This window comes from Salmo trutta, chromosome 29 (genome assembly GCF_901001165.1).
Source record: "Salmo trutta chromosome 29, fSalTru1.1, whole genome shotgun sequence".
Classification (NCBI taxonomy): Eukaryota; Metazoa; Chordata; class Actinopteri; order Salmoniformes; family Salmonidae; genus Salmo; species Salmo trutta.
In genome coordinates, this window is record NC_042985.1 from 19,151,547 (window position 1) to 19,169,129 (window position 17,583).

Genomic DNA, 17,583 nt, shown 5'->3' on the forward strand with positions numbered 1-17,583 from the left:
TATGTAAGAGCAGAGACCTCAAGAGGGTCAAAGTAGTTTTTTTGTCAGATGAAAAATGATAAAAGTTACTTTCATCTCCAATGAAAAATAAGACAAAAGGGGAGGCAAAACGTTGAGGCAATATTTTATTCCAAGATACAATCCAACAAGAGGACAGAGCTACTTCATGATTTTATTTAATATTTCCCAAAAGTGTTTTATTTGGCTTAACCTCAACCCAATAAATAATATTCTCATGACATATTCTCTTCCTTCATATTCTCTTCCTTCATCCACATTCTATCCTTCAGATTAGTGTAAAAAACTGTTCTTGCATGGACTTTCATACACTACTGCAGGGTTTCCCAAACTCGGTGCTGGGGCCCCCCATGGGTGCACGTTGTTTTTTTCCTTAGCACTACACAGCTGATTCAAATAACCAACTTATCAAAAAGCTTTGATTATTTGAATCAGCTGTGGTGCTAGGGGGAGGGCTAGGACCTAGTTTGAAGAAACCCTGCACTACTGTACCAAATACATCACCACCAATATTGTTTCTCACTTCCTGACACAATTCTTTCAAATTGATTAGATAAATCAAAGAAACATACATATTCAACTACTCCAAATACAGAAAGGGTCTGTCAGTTGATTAGAAAATTATATTTTTTTCAAACGTCAATACATTTAATCTACCCCTTTCCATGTCTATCCTTTCCACACAGACCTCTTGCGTTCACATAAAATGTCCCTTTTGTTCTTTTATTGTGACAGAGAAAACTATCTGGCATAAAACATTGTCTTCTGGGAACCATATGGTCACCCTATCTCTCCTCAGAACTCCTCCTCAGCATTCCGGCAGCGTGACTCTTTCAACAGGGTCAGGCGAGCCAGCACCTCAGAGACAGACAGTTCTCCATGAACCTTGTTGTCCCTCGTACGTACGTTCACGCTGTTAGTCAGCTTCTCTTTCTCACCGACCACTGCCAAGACACAAAGCACAAAGCAGCTCACAGTCCCCACACTGCCAAATCACAACACACACACACACAGCTGCCCTAACACATTCACATTTTCAACAACAATATTTCCGTAGTGATGAGTACAATCATGTTTTTGGCAGCTGAGAGAATTCGATACTAGCAAACATTGAGGTGGTAAAGTCATGAATATATGAATGGCTAAAAAATAAAACATCTACTATAGTAATCCGTCTTACCCAGGATGAAGTTGTACTGGGCTAACTGGGCGTTGCGGATCTTCTTGTTTAGGAGGCAACTGGAGTCGAGATCAGCATCTGCCATGAATCCGGCCTCCACAAACTGTTTACACATCTGAAGGACAGAATAACCACTCAGTAAATACAAATTCATAAAAAATGACTAGAAGATGAACTGATAAAATGGAACTGCCAACAGACATATGTTAATATCATTATGAACGGAATGATGAATGTGCAGCAGGCCCATGGGGAACCCAAGAGGAGGCAAATATATAGATTTTTTTTTTTACAAAAAACAAAAATACAATACATATTATACATGTAGTATATCAATAAAGAAATGTTATGCCACAATAGGACTCATCAGCCCGCTCTCAATGAGTGTTGACAGCCTGCTGCTGCTGCCGCTCTGCTAATCATCAGATGGGGGAGGAGAGTTGGTAAGGGGCCCATGTGGGTAACTGGGGGACCCTGCCTTTATTGGGTAACTGCATAAATAAATAAATGTGACTGGTCAATTGTGTGAGTCAGGGGCTGGACCCAAGCCCGTAAGAGACAAAAAAAGAAATAATATTACTCTGAACAAAAATATAAACACAACATATAAAGTGTTGGTCCCATGTTTCATGAGCTGAAATAAAAGATCAAAGAAATTTTCCATACACACAAAAAGCATATATCTCTCAAATTTTGTGCACAAATTTGTTACGTCCCTGTTAGTGAGCATTTCTCCTTTGCCAAGATAATTGATCCACCTGACAGAAGCTGATTAAACAGCATGATCATTACGCAGGTGCACCTTGTGCTGGGACAATAAAAGGCCTTCCATGGCCTGCATACTCACCCATTGAGCATGTTTGGGATGCTCTGGACCGACATGTACAACAGTGTGTTCCAGTTCCTGCCAATATCCAGCAACTTCACACATCCATTGGAGAGGATTGGGACAACATTCCACAGGCCACAATCAACAGCCTGATTATGCGGAGATGTGTCGCACTGGATGAGGCAAATTGTGGTTCTGATCTACACCCCTATTTTAATTTTTTTTAAAGCCATCTGTGACCCACAGATGTATATATGTATTCCCAGTCATGTGAAATCCATAGATTATGGCCTAATGAATTCATTTGAATTTACTGATTTCCTTACTTCATATGATCTGTTATTCAGTAAAATATTTTAAATAGTTGAGTTTATATTTTTGTTCAGTGTATGTAATTTTTGTATCCACCACAGGAGAAGCTCTCAATGTTTAAAAATACACCACAGAGCATAATTTAGCCATAGAGGATCAATAGTTAATAAAAAAAATAACTGGATTTATTTTTATCACATGTACATACAGGTGTCTGCCAAAATCAAGGAAACACCAACATAAAGTGACTTAAAAGTGTGTTGGGCCACCACAAGCTGACAGAACAGCTACAATGCGCCTTGGCATAGATTTAACAAGTGGACCTAAACCATGCCAAGAAACTGCACCCCACACCATAACATATACTATGTATCTCTCATTTACTCAAGTGTTTCCTTTATTTTGGCATTTACCGGTGTGCCTACAGTCAGGAAGGCTGCAGTTTGGGCAGCATGCACACCAAATTTACAGCTTTTCGCATTGTAGCCATAGACATATAATCCATAGAAGGGGTTTGTAACCTCTTACCCTGGCAATTTGACTGTTAAACTCATGGGTACGCTAGCAATGGCTGCCAGTCCTGACTAATGGGAACTGCCATCTATGGATTATATTCTATGGTTGGTTGCAGTTGTCGGTTTGCCTTTTGCAAATTTCAAAATACAATTGCAGGAAAAACGTACAGTTTGCCTACTGCTGAAAATTGAAAACTAATCTGTCTGTAGAACCAATAGAAAGAAATTGTTCTCAACAACTCCTAATTTTTAGCGAACAGCACCAATATTTTTAAAAGTAGCTTATCTTGAGATAGCCGATGTGCTCGTCGTGGCAATAGCCTATCACCGTGAGTAGTTTATGGTTTAATCTTCATTAGTTGAGTCCTTGTGCCAGTAGTCGACTGTAGCCTATTATATATACTGTATGTATGTATATATATTTCCTCCTAATATTGTACAATCTGTGTGTCGCTTCATTGGCCTGGGTTATTGTTTGTTTGAATTCAAGACCAGATTGATCTCAGTTTGTCAATCAGAGTAGCCACTCATTTTGGTCATTTGTGTGGTATTTAAAAAGATTCAGCTTATGTCTTCTGTCATGTAAAAGGCAGATTTTTTTTCGGACCCTGATAAAAACAAATTCACTGTGTGTGGAAATCCTAAAAATGCCTCTGCTCAACTGTAGCCTATGCCACATGACAAATGTTATTATGGCTTTTTCATCAACAGTAAATTTACCACCCATTGAATTTGCATCTTGGTACACAGATTTGTTTACGGAAAGTGGTGTGCCGGGAAGGGGGGAGGGCCTATGATTTCTTAATCCGGCCCTGATCATAAACTGTAGAAATATGAATGGAAGACAAGTTTGGGAAATAGAAGGCTCGGGTTACCCTCTTGGCATATTCTTCACAGGTAGGGTTGACAGGCACAAACATCACCTGACGTGGGGACAGCCACAGGGGCCTGGAGAAGAAACACAATATGGCTGGATAAGTAGCAAATCAAAACACTATATATCCACACACACACACAGACATAATTAAGACATTTAAGAGCAGAAAAAACATCTTTATACATGACTGATTTTCCAGTCTATGATTGCATCTTATGTAACACAACAAATTAATTGGTCCTCTTTGCTACTCACCATTTCCCAGCGTAGTTCTCAGTGAGGATGGCTATCATCCTCTCCACAGAGCCCAGAATGGCCCGGTGGATGATGACCGGCCTCGCTTTGTCATCCCCGTCCTTCCTGCATGTCACAGGGTTCAACATCAATATCAGTCACAGCACCACGTTATGCTCGATGACAACTACGTATTTAACCATTATTTATTCTACCTTTAGCTCTATAAACAACTGTATAAATTATGTTCAAAAAGGTAAAAAAAAAAAAAATGTATCTCGATGAGACTAACCTCATCGAGATAAAACAATTTTTTTAACCTTTTTGAACATAATTTATACAGTTGTTTATAGAGCTTCATAATGTTTTCTACCTCATTAAAAAACCAACTTTAAATCCAATTATTTAAAGGACTTTTAAGTCCACTTTCTAGTACACAGTGTTCAGGTGAGAACTCATACTGAAGGATGACTAATCTTGCTTCCTATAACAGGATACAGACTCAGCATTGTATCACGACTAGTTTGATTAGGTGACTCACTCACCCCACAAAGGTCAGGTTAAAGCGGATGGGAAGCTGGAAGTCCAGCTGAATGGTTGCACATTGATGATACCGACCAATAGCATCTTTGATCTTAATGTCAATCTGAAATGGCACAACAAAAGTATTACATGGTTTTCCTTCCTGAGAGTTTTAGACCTTATTTAATTGAAGGGGTGAATAAAATATACAGCAAGGAAATATCAGCTGCTTTAATACAAACCTTGGGTCCATAGAAAGCACCGTCTCCGGGGTTTAGTTTCCATGGTTCCCCAAACTCATTCAGGCTGTTCTCCAGTTGCTTTTAAACAGAGGGAATCAATTAACATACATTTCAAAATACATCCTGGGTCATTCTTTCTTTAAATTATGTTTCTTTATGCAACATTTCAGGAATATTTCATGGACACGCATGTTTAATTCCACCTTCTCAGCCTGGTTCCAGATAGCGATATCTCCTAGGTACTTCTCTGGACGGGTTGAAAGGTGCAGCTGGAAAGAGAAGCCAAAGACGTCATAGACACAGCGGAGGAAGTCCAGACAGCCCTTCATCTCAGACTCAATCTGCAAATGAGAGAAAGGGAATACAGAGGGTCATCTGAATGGCGAGGAGGTTAAGTACCCAGCAGGGTTGGGGTCAATTCCATTTCATGAAGAAATTAGGAAAATTGGAACAGAAATGTCCATTTACTTCCTGATTTGAAGTTGACCCCAACCCTGGTACCTAGCTACTTTAATAATATGTTCCTCTTCAATAGCCATAGCTGGTCTGGTCACCTACAGTTGAAGTCGGAAGTTTATATACACTTAGGTTGGAGTTATTAAAACTCATTTTTCAACCACTCCACAAATTTCTTGTTGACTAACTATAGTTTTAGCAAGTCGGTTAGGACATCTACTTTGTGCATGAAACAAGTAATTTTTCCAACTACTGTTTACAGACAGATTATTCACTGTATCACAATTCCAGTAGGTCAGAAGTTTACATACACTAAGTTGACTTTGCCTTTAAACAGCTTGGAAAATTACAGAAAATGATGTCATGGCTTTAGAAGCTTCTGATAGGCTAATTGACATAATTTGAGTCAATTGGAGGTGTCCATGTGGATGTATTTCAAGGCCTACCTTCAAACTCAGCGCCTCTTTGCTTGACATCATGGGAAAATCAAAAGAAATCAGCCAAGACCTCAGAAAAACAATTGTAGACCTCCACAAGTCTGGTTCATCCTTGGAATCAATTTCCAAATGCCTGAAGGTACCACATTCATCTGTACAAACAATAGTACGCAAGTATAAACACCATGGGACCACGCAGCCGCCATACCGCTCAGGAAGGGCGCGTTCTGTCTCCTAGAGATTAACGTACTTTGGTGAGAAAAGTGCAAATCAATCCCAGAACAACAGCAAAGGACCTTGTGAAGATGCTGGAGGAAACAGGTACAAAAGTATCTATATCCACAGTAAAACAAGTCCTATATCGACATAACCTGAAAGGCCGCTCAGCAAGGAAGAAGCCACTGCTCCAAAACCTCCATAAAAAAGCCAGACTACGGTTTGCAACTGCACATGGGGACAAAGATGGTACTTTTTGGGGAAATGTCCTCTGGTCTGATGAAACAAAAATAGAACTGTTTGGCCATAATGACCATCGAAAAAGGGGAAGGCTTGCAAGCCGAAGAACACCATCCCAACCGTGAAGCACAGGGATGGCAGCATCATGTTGTGGGGGTGCTTTGCTGCAGGAGGGACTGGTGCACTTCACAAAATAGATGGCATCATGAGGAAGGACAATTATGTATATATATTGAAGCAACCTCTCAAGACATCAGTCAGGAAGTTAAAGCTTGATCACAAATAGGTCTTCCAAATGGACAATGACCCCATGCATACTTCCAAAGTTGTGGCAAAATGGCTTAAGGACAACAAAGTCAAGATATTGGGAGTGGCCATCACAAAGCCCTGACCTCAATCCTATAGAAAAGTTGTGGGCAGAACTGAAAAAACGTGTACGAGCAAGGAGGCCTACAAACCTGACTCAGTTACACCAGCTCTGGCAGGAGGAATGGGCCAAAATCCTCCCAATTTATTGTGGAAGGCTACCCGAAACATTTGACCCAAGTTAAACTATTTAAAGGCAATGCTACCAAATACTAATTGAGTGTATGTAAACTTCTGACCCACTGGGAATGTGATGAAAGAAATAAAAGCTGAAATAAATAATTCTCTACTATTATTCTGACATTTCACACTCTTAAAATAAAGTGGTGATCCTAACTGACCTAAGACAGGGAATTTTTACTAGGATTAAATGTCAGGAATTGTGAAAACTGAGTTTAAATGTATTTGGCTAAGGTGTATGTAAACCTCCGACTTCAACTGTACCTGTTCCATGGTGCAGAAGATGTGAGCGTCATCCTGTTGGAAGCGGCGCACCCTCGTAAGGCCGGTCAGTGTCCCTGACAGCTCATTCCTATGGAGCACCCCGAAATCAGCCAGTCTCAGAGGCAGCTCCCTCCACGACCGAGGTCTGTGGCTGAACATCAGACTGAGGAAGAGAATGGGAGGATCCAGGAGAAGGTGGACGGAAAAAGAGGGTGATGGATGAGAAGATATGCATTTGAAGCAATGGGAGTAGTTAAGGTTACATAAATGCTTTGAAAGTACCTTCCTTATAAGCCATCATACCTTCATATTAACCAATAACATATAGGGAAGGCCAGTTTCCCAGACAAAGGTTAAGCCTGGTCTTGGAGTAAAGTTATTTCAGTGGCTATTCTCCATTGAGCATGGTTTTTAGTCTAGTAAGTAATCAAGTAGCCTTGCATCTGCTGTTTCTGCAGCGTGAGGCAGCTTGATATAGAAGTACACCCCCTGTAGAGGACGCTAGTCTATTGCAGGGCCTTACCCCGAATCTATCTCCTAATGCTGAGTTCCAAGCACATTGGGTCCCAGTTTTACCACTTTTGGTATAACTCAGCCGGGGATTAAACTCCCAACCTCAGAGCGATGGACACTAACTACAAGGCCACGGAGTTGGTTTTTAGTCCGGGAAATCGGCCCAATAACAAACCAATGTACCTACCAGTGTCCAGGACAGTTCATGGGCTTCAGTGCAAAGACGTCCTGCTCCACTGGGAAGGAGAACATGTTGTCGCTGTAGTGCTGCCAGTGGCCAGAAGTCTCCCACAGCTTACTGTTATAGATGTTAGGAGAGGCCACCTCCTGGAAACCTCTTCTACAGTATTCCTCCTGCAAAGTACATTCACCAGATCACAGCAGGACTGAGTGGTACTTAACTTCAGCATCCTTTCAGTTACTATGGTAATAAAGCACCAAAGTAGTCCATGAACATGCTGTAATTGGGAATTCTACAGGTGGGTATTGTTGTATCTTGGCAGAAGATGGACAGATTGCTTCTCTGCCTTTTGGATGCGATCAGGTGTAGGTGGTTGAGGCTGGTTGGTCTCGTCTTACCCTGATGAAGTCAGTGAGTGTGTTGTACAGGTAGGCTCCACGCGGGAGGAAGAAGCAGCTGCCAGGGCTCAGGTCATGGAAAAAAAACAGTTCCTGTTCCTGTTGTACAGTAGAAACAAACAGAGAGGAAGCTTAAAGACTTCACAGATTGACAGTTACAGAGAGTGAGGCAGCTCCTCCTCTCTGTGGGGAACAAGTTAAATCAAACGACAGCAAATCTGTCCATGAATGACACCCACAGACATGTCCTCTACTTCTAAACCTTCAACTTCTAAATGAAAAAGATCACACCATCATAGGAGTAACATGTTTAAAAATTACTTTAGACTTTGTCCCCCTGGATAACAAAAATGAAAATAAAAGCAGCAGCGAGTCCATGGTTTAATATAAAGATCAGTGTTGTGTTGTAATCAGTTGTGGCTGGGCCGTGGGGCTGCTGCCATCTGTGTCTCCCGCAGGGAGGATAGATCAAGCCTGTCTGAGGACCAGCTGGAGCTCACATAGTATGACTCACTGATACATCATGCAGTTAGACACACAGGAACAACCAAGCAACAACAGTAAGCATGCAGTGCTTAAAGCGTCCGCATTCTTCGTAGTCGAAAGTTCATGCATATATTATGAAGACATTATCATGTTTTCTTCGTTTTGGACTTCGGTAAGGGTTTTTTCCGGCTGTTTGGGCACATTTTTTTTTGGAGGCCAGCCGAACTTCGGAAGCCGAAGTATATGCCCCTTCGTCCATGAGTGGTCAACTTTAGGGATTCTTCAATAAATTCTTTGTCATTCAACTAGAGACGACTCATTTTCATGCACATTTTTTCATTGGAACTACTGCACCAAGCATCTAAGTTAGATGTAAAATTGCACGACTAAGATCTCCTCAGCAAAAAACGTAAAAATGAATAAGAGATTTCTTGAGTTTTCTATTTTGAGGAAGTGTATACTGGCCACGGAGTCTCAAAATGGCCAAACCGTACTAAACTCAACAAAAAAAGAAACGTCTCTTTTTCAGGACCCTGTCTTTCAAAGATAATTCGTAAAAATTCAAATAACTTCATTGTAAAGGGTTTAAACACTGTTTCCTATGCTTGTTCAATGAACCATAAACAATTAATGAACATGAACCTGTGGAACGGTCGTTAAGACACTAACAGCTTACAGACAGTAGGCAATTAAGGTCACAGTTATGAAAACTTAAGACACTAAAGTTTTCATAACTAATGCCCAGGGTCCCTGCTTATCTGCGTGAACATGCCTTAGGCATGCTGGAAGGAGGCATGAGGACTGCAGATGTGGCCAGGGAAATAAATTGCAATGTCCGTACTGTGAGACGCCTAACAACGTCGCCTATGGGCACAAACCCACCGCCGCTGGACCCGACAGGACTGGCAAAAAGTGCTCTCCACTGACGAGTCGCGGTTTTGTCTCACCAGGGGTGATGGTCGGATTCGCCTTAATCGTCGAAGGAATGAGCGTTACACCAAGGCCTGTACTCTGGAGCGGGATCGATTTGGAGGTGGAGGGTCCGTCATGGTCTGGGGCGGTGTGTCACAGCATCATCGGACTGATCTTGTTGTCATTGCAGGCAATCTCAACGCTGTGCGTTACAGGGAAGACATCATGTGGTACCCTTCCTGCAGGCTCATCCTGGCATGACCCTCCAGCATGACAATGCCACCAGCCATACTGCTCGTTCTGTGCGTGATTTCCTGCAAGACAGGAATGTCAGTGTTCTGCCATGGCCAGTGAAGAGCCCGGATCTCAATCCCATTGAGCACGTCTGGGACCTGTTGGATCAGAAGGTGAGGGCTAGGGCCATTCCCCCCAGAAATGTCCGGGAACTTGCAGGTGCCTTGGTGGAAGAGTGGGGTAACATCTCACAGCAAGAACTGGCAAATCTGGTGCAGTCCATGAGGAGAAGATGCACTGCAGTACTTAATGCAGCTGGTGGCCACACCAGATACTGACTGACTTTTGATTTTGACCCCCCCCCTTTGTTCAGGGACATATTATTCCATTTCGGTTAATATTCCATTTCTGTTAGTCACATGTCTGTGGAACTTGTTCAGTTTATGTCTCAGTTGTTGAATCTTATGTTCATACAAATATTTACACATGTTAAGTTTGCTGAAAATATACGCAGTTGACAGTGAGAGGACGTTTCTTTTTTTGCTGAGTTTATTTCTACTTTTTTCTCGTTTTCCAAGCGAAGGTCTAGCTACCAGGCGAACTGAAGCTTGCTGGCGCCTTCAGGTCTGTTTGTAAAATACAGAGTAAATTAGAGTGATTTGTCACTTTCAATGCTGGCAGTTCTGTAACTCACTTTGGATAAAAGTGACTGCTAAATTACACGGAACAAAAATATAAAACGCAACATGTGAAGCGCTGGTCCCATGTTTCATGAGTTGAAATAAAAGATCCCCAAAAAGTATGTCTGTAATGAAGCCCTTTTGTGGGGGAAAAAAAAGGTTCACGCACTGGGCCTGGCTCCCCAGTGCGTGGACCTCTGCCCTCCCAGGCCCACCCATGGCTGCGCCCCTGCCCAGTCGTGAAATTAATAGATTAGGGCATAATTCATTTATTTCAATTGACCGATTTCCTTATATGAAATGTAATTCAACAAAAACTTTGAAATTGTTACATGTTGCATTTATATTTGTGTTCAGTATATATGAACATATATCATTATATTAATTGAGGGTCTCTTTCAATGGCTGTGTTAAGAAACCAAAACCAACTAAATAGTCTTCCTCGGTCAACTCCCAAAGTGACCACCCCACAGTGAGGACTGACCTTTCCAATCTTCCGATGGTCTCTGTTCCTAGCCTCTTCCTGAAAGCATTCCCACTCCTTCAGCATCTTGGAGTCTGGGAAGGAGATGCCGTAGATACGCTGCAGGGTCTCCATGTCCGAACGGCCCTCCCAGTACGTAGAAGAGTTCTGTCAATATTACAGGAAAGGAGCGGAGAGGAGATACTGTGACACTGTTTTTCAGCTTAAGAAATGATTGGATATTGCAGTCTGTGTGTGCGTCACGTCACATACCTTGTAGATCTTCAAGGCTTTAATCTTTCCTGTGTGTCTTACATGGGGCCCACGACACAGGTCAATCAGAGGCCCACATCTAAAACAGTAGATAACTCATTTTAGCAGGGCATGGACCAGTGAGGGTCTTCAAATTCATTAAAAAATTGTTTACCATAATATATGAAAGCCTAATCCTTCGCAATCTTTCGATTTAGAATTTGATGTACATTCCAAAGATTTATGTGAATGATTCAAAACAAGAGGGGTATAAAGAAGAATTATTGGACAGTTCCCTTAAGAGAGTAAGACAAGCTGAGTGGAATGCATTATTGCAACCACGTCAAAGGAATCTCTCTCCTCCCTCTTAGCTTTTGTGTTCACCTTCAGTCCCATTTCAAGGTCGATTAAGGAAGTGGTTAATAGACATTGGCACATATTACACAGTGACACCAGCTTTGGCAAAGCGTTTGAATTCCTCCCGAGTTCTTGCTGTAAGAGACACTCAAATTTAAATGGATTGTTTAGTACGGTCAGATTTGCCTAATAAAAAAAGCATTGCATTTCATCATTCCCGATGGCAGTTTCCTTGTCACAACTGTCCACTGTTATGCCATGATCAGAGGGAACTCTCTTATCCATCCCCATTCGAGAGGGAGGATAAAGGTTTGAGGTAGAATAACATGTAACACAAAATATGTTGTATATCTACTTAAGTGTGTTCCTGTAACTTTAATGTTGTGGGGAAGACCAAACATGAACTTAAGACAAGGATATGTGAGCATAAGAGCTCCATTCGAAACCATGATGGAAAAATAATTACTTGTTGCCAGAAATTTCAACAGCCATAATCATGACCTAAGTGCCTTACGTTATATGGGCATTGAATTGGTGAAAGCACCACATAGGGGAGGAGATAGGGATCAATTACCTCCCCAATGAGACACATATTGGATAGACCGCTAGGCCACTCTTGCCCCAGCAGGCCTTAATGAGGCTTTTTCTTGTTTTTTTTGTAGTAGGTTATAAATATGCCAAATATTTAGGTAATGACATCATGTATTTGTATTGTGTGTCTATAGATCTATATTTGATCGTCACGGTTCCCCCAAAGCTCCCTCTGCTGAGATCTCTTGATTGGGCCAATAATGGCTGAATTTATAATTATGCCCACCTGTGTAGTCTTGTTGGTGTGACAATGATTGCTATTGCCTTGCACGCTGAAGGGCTCATACCCGAAATGTTTGTGCAGCGATAAAAATGTCAATTTAAGTTCATTTACTGGAGTGCAGTCCTATTTCTGTTCTTCAAATTCACCAACATGTTAAACCAGTCTTCTGAATAGTTGCTGTACACCAAATAATATTCTGTGATTTACAACTAAACATCAAGAGCTGCTTACCTGTAGACTGTTGTAGTGGGTGTGGTGACTTTCTCATTCAGAATGCGACACTTGAATTTGTTGTACTGAAAATATGTAGGCAAACAGATTGGGGAAAAAATAAATACCAATTGCTGCTGATCTACTCACAACCCAAATGAACAAGAAACATCTATAAAACATTATAGAATCGAGCTACAATCTTTCACCAGAGGGTGGAGAGATCCTCTCCTCTCACCTTGAACATCTTCAGTAGGGTCTCCTTGCTGACCTCCAGCCTCTCGAAGGGCTGTTTCTCCTTCACCACAGACTTGCACAGCGCCTCCAGGTTGTCAAACTCTGTACTCGACACACCCCTGGCCAGGACAGGACACAGGTCAAACAGAACCCTCAGTAACAACACACCTGTCATAGGCTACTCACCACACCAGCTCTGTATCATTTCTGCTCATTACTTTATAAAGGAGACTGGAAGCCTGTTTTTTCTTAACAATGATAGATGCTTACTGGGGTCCATCGAGGAACATGTCATAGTAGAAGCCATTCTCAATGGGTGGTCCATAACACAGACAGCCTCCATAGAAACGCTCCATGGCCTCACCAAGGATGTGAGCACTGGAGTGCCAGTACACCTGAAACAAGGAGCGGAAACATCTCTGTTACTACCTCCAAGAACAAAGACTATAGAGATTAGAGAGTATGATAGCCCAGAGGGCACATTATACTCACAGCCTGGGCATCATCATTGTCAAAGCGCAGGATCTCCAGTGAGCAGCTCTTCTCCAGAGGTCTATCCAGGTCCCACAGGTCCCCGTTCACCCGGGAAATCACTGCATTGTCAGCCAAGCCCTGACTGAGAGAAATACGATATACCACCATCACCACAAAGTGCTCATGTGTTGATACAAACAATGGCAAAGACAGAGGGGTGCAACTGATGTCTCCCAGTAACATCATGATCCTCCTTGTCCCAGATTTGTCTATGCTGCCAACTTCGATTAATGTTTTTGCCATGACAATGGCCATAGGAGTTGACTGCACAGCACAAAAAGATATGGGACAGGGATATTATGTTCCAAGATAAGCTCCAGACCCCTCACCTGATGCCACAGGCCAGCTGGTAGGGGGTAGTGACCCAGGCCTGACCCTCCATCCTGCGTCCATCTGGCAGCTCCACAGTGATGGGCTGGCTGTCTGCAGCTCTCCTGGCCAGCAGGGCATCACTCTCCTTTTTCAGCTCCTCATACAGCTGCATGCGCTCCGAGATGTAGCCAGGCCACGGTTTCAGCTGGAAAGAGTAACATGGTGATTTATAGGAACTTAGGGAAAGAAACTGGGGGGAATTATTTGGGTATTGGTAAGGATATTGCACAACTTTGAAGGAGCGCTTGATTGCATGCATGGGACTTCTAGAATAGATGTATGGGATATTAGACCTTTGGGAGGTAATATTCCTAATCATTACCTCTCTGCCACCACCCCCTCCCTGTGCCTTCTTCTTCTTGTTCTCTGGCTTCTCCTTATCAACAACAGGTTTGGTCTCATGAGTTGCTGCCTGCACAGAGGTGTAAATTCAAAGGTTTGGTTTATAGGTGAACAAAAACATGCAAATATTGTTATTGACATTCCACTTAGTGTAAACCACAATAAATAACAGTCTTATATATATATATATGATGTTCCATAAGCATGTTCAGTGGACTACACACCGAGCTATCAACCTATTTCGAGACCAGGGGCAGGGGAGGGTTAGGCAAAAGGTTGGCTGCGTGGTTAGGTCTAAAATCAAATGTTTTATTTCACCTTAATTTAACCAGGTAGGCCAGTTGAGAACAAGTTCTCATTTACAACTGCGACTTGGCCAAGATAAAGCAAAGCAGTGAGACAAAAAAACAGAGTTACACATGGGATAAACAAAAGTACAGTCAATAACACAACAGAAAAAAATCTATATACAGTGTGTGCAAATGGAGTAAGGAGGTAAGGCAATAAATAGGCCACAGTAGCGAAGCAATTACAATTTAGCAAATGAACACTGGAGTGATAGATGTGCAGATGATGATGTGCAAGTAGAAATACTGGTGTGCAAAAGAGCAAAAAAAGTACATAAAAACAATATGGGGATGAGGTAGGTAGTTGGATGGGCTATTTACAGATGGGCTGTGTACAGCTGCAGCGATCAGTAAGCTGCTCTGACAGCAGATGCTTAAAGTTAGTGAGGGAGATATGTCTCCAACTTCAGAGATTTTTTCAATTCGTTCCAGTCATTGGCAGCAGAGAACTGGAAGGAAAGGCGGCCAAAGGAGGTGTTGGCTTTGGGGATGATCAGTGAGATGTACCTGCTGGAGCGCGTGCTATGGGTAGGTGTTGTTATGGTGACCAGTGAGCTGAGATAAGGCAGAGCTTAACCTAGCAAAGACTTATAGGTGACCTGGAGCCAGTGGGTCTGGCGATGAATATGTAGCGAGGGCCAGCCGACGAGAGCATACAGGTCGCAGTGGTGGGTGGTATATGGGGCTTTGGTGACAAAACGGATGACACTGTGATACTGCATCCAGTTTGCTGAGTAGAGTGTTTGCCAAAGTCTAGGATCGGTAGGATAGTCAGTTTTACGAGGGTATGCTTGGCAGCGTGAGTGAAGGAGGCTTTGTTGCGAAATAGGAAGCCGATTCTAGATTTCATTTTGGATTGGAGATGCTTAATGTGAGTCTGGAAGGAGAGTTTGCAGTCTAACCAGACATCTAGGTATTTGTAGTTGTCCACGTATTCAAAGTCAGAACCGTCCAGAGTAGTGATGCTAGTCGGGCGGGCGGGTGCGGGCAGCGACCGGTTGAAGAGCATGCATTTAGTTTTACTAGCATTTAAGAGCAGTTGGAGGCCACAGAAGTAGTGTTGTATGGCATAGAAGCTCGTTTGGAGGTTTGTTAACACAGTGTCCAAAGAAGAGCCAGATGTATACAGAATGGTGTCGTCTGCGTAGAGGTGGATCAAGGAATCACCCGCAGCAAGAGCGACATCGTTGATATATAGAGAAAAGAGTCGGCCCGAGAATTGAACCCTGTGGTTCCCCCATAGAGACTGCCAGAGGTCCGGACAACAGGCCCTCCGATTTGACACACTGAACTCTATCTGAGAAGTAGTTGGTAAACCAGGCGAGGCAGTCATTTGAGAAACCAAGGCTGTTGAGTCTGCCGATAAGAATACGGTGATTGACAGAGTCAAAAGCCTTTGCCAGGTCGATGAAGACGGCTGCACAGTACTGTCTTTTATCGATGGCGGTTATGATATCGTTTAGTACCTTGAGCGTGGCTGAGGTGCACCCGTGACCAGCTCTGAAACCGGATTGCACAGCGGAGAAGGTACGGTGGGATTCTAAATGGTCAGTGATCTGTTCATTAACTTGGCTTTCGAAGACTTTAGAAAGGCAGGACAGGATGGATATAGGTCTATAACAGTTTGGGTCTAGAGTGTCACCCCCTTTGAAGAGGGAGATGGCAGCTTTCCAATCTTTAGGGATCTCGGACGATACGAAAGAGAGGTTAAACAGACTGGTAATAGGGGTTGCAACAATGGCGGTGGATAATTTTAGAAAGAGAAGGTCCAGATTATCTAGCCCAGCTGATTTGTACGGGTCCAGGTTTTGCAGCTCTTTCAGAACATCTGCTATCTGGATTTGGGTGAAGGAGAAGCTGGGGTGGCTTGGGCAAGTAGCCGCGGGGGGTACGGAGCTGTTGGCCGGGGTTGGGTAGCCAGGAGGAAAGCATGGCCAGCCGTAGAGAAATGCTTATTGAAATTCTCGATTATCGTGGATTTATCGGTGGTGACAGTGTTTCCTAGCCTCAGTGCAGTGGGCAGCTGGGAGGAGGTGCTCTTATTCTCCATGTACTTTACAGTGTCCCAAAACTTTTTGGAGTTAGAGCTACAGGATGCAAATTTCTGTTTGAAAAAGCTAGCCTTTGCTTTCCTAACTGTGTATGTTGGTTCCTGACTTCCCTGAAATGTTGCATATCGCGGGGACTATTCGATGCTAGTGCAGTCTGCCACAGGATGTTTTTGTGCTGGTCGAGGGCAATCAGGTCTGGAGTGAACCAAGGGCTATATCTGTTCTTCGTTCTACATTTTAGTCATTTAGCAGACACTCTTATCCAGAGCGACTTACTGTAGTGAATGCATACATTTCATACATTTTTTAAATGTTATTTTTCCGTACTGATCCCCATGGGAATCGAACCCACAACCCTGGCGTTGCAAACACCATGCTCTCTACCAACGGAGCCACATTTTAGTTCTACATTTTTTGAAAGGCGCATGCTTATTTAAGATGGCGAGGAAGTTACTTTTAAAGAACGACCAGGCATCCTCTACTGACGGGATTAGGTCAATATCCTTCCAGGATACCCGGGCCAGGTCGATTAGAAAGGCCTGCTCGCATTAGTGGTTTAGGGAGCGTTTGACAGTGATGAGGGGGTGGTCGTTTTTAATTAGATACATTGTATAAATGGTCGGGGTTTAGACATAATCATGACTTTGTGGCCATGGCAGCTAGTGACGACCGTATTATTATTATCTGGCAGATGCTGGATAATGTCTCCGCCTACTCCCGATCTGCACTATCTAGTAACCACTATAGGCTCCCTAGGCAACTACTGGTTGGACTAGGACAGCAAGCTACAGGCCACATGCAACCACAAAATTGACATGCACTAAGGTGGTTAGCTAGCTACCTTATTATTATCATAATTGCGGTTCTTTGGTTGTTGCTGTTGTTGTTTTTTCCCTGTCTTCTCCTGGCCTTTGTTTGTGCCTCTCTTGCCCTGTCCCTCCAGGGCGAGCTCTTCCTGGAGACCCCGGCGGAGGTGCACGAGACGAAATTTGAGCTTCTCATTCTCGCTCCGTAAACTCTCCAGCTCCGGAGAACTGGCGAGAATGCTGGCGACCTCTGATCCACCATTTAGCCCGTCTCGTAGGAGGCTAAATTCCCGAGTGAGGAGCTCTATTTGCTCCTCTTGCGCGGTCAAACGTGCTGCCATGCGCTCCGCCATCTTTAAATTACTATTCTCTTTCATCAGCAACTGGGAATAGAGTCTTCCGGTCATCAACAGTGAATGGGAATGGAGTCATAACGCCCTCTTGCGCTTTAGTTTTGTGTTGTAACTTTCACATTTAGAACAGTCAGTTAATGTCGTCTTGATGCT

At 43.0% G+C, this 17,583-nt stretch overlaps 1 protein-coding gene across 1 annotated transcript; it reads right to left on the minus strand.

Moving 5' to 3' along the window:
- Positions 1 to 112: 112 nt before the first annotated feature.
- Positions 113 to 17,474, minus strand: LOC115167056 (threonine--tRNA ligase, cytoplasmic). Its single transcript, XM_029721097.1, has 19 exons — positions 17,113 to 17,474; positions 13,854 to 13,943; positions 13,489 to 13,676; positions 13,118 to 13,241; positions 12,896 to 13,020; positions 12,627 to 12,744; positions 12,410 to 12,474; positions 11,029 to 11,107; positions 10,777 to 10,923; positions 7,981 to 8,079; positions 7,589 to 7,755; positions 6,889 to 7,051; positions 4,933 to 5,070; positions 4,730 to 4,807; positions 4,511 to 4,611; positions 3,987 to 4,091; positions 3,730 to 3,802; positions 1,199 to 1,313; positions 113 to 962 (listed from the first exon to the last, which is right to left on the minus strand). Exons 1-19 carry the CDS (start codon positions 17,452 to 17,454, stop codon positions 814 to 816), a joined length of 2,466 nt encoding a protein of 821 aa, XP_029576957.1. The 5' UTR covers positions 17,455 to 17,474; the 3' UTR covers positions 113 to 813.
- Positions 17,475 to 17,583: the final 109 nt, after the last annotated feature.

Bases quoted from the DNA above. Each gene is read 5' to 3' on its own strand.
- LOC115167056 (XM_029721097.1), bottom strand. From the start codon at position 17,454: ATGAAAGAGAATAGTAATTTAAAGATGGCGGAGCGCATGGCAGCACGT. The intron at 13,242-13,488 runs GTGAGGGGTCTG...TATTTCTCTCAG, and splicing joins CAGCTGGCCTGTGGCATCAG to TCAGGGCTTGGCTGACAATG. The intron at 8,080-10,776 runs GTCAGTCCTCAC...ACTGTACAACAG, and splicing joins ACCATCGGAAGATTGGAAAG to GAACAGGAACTGTTTTTTTT.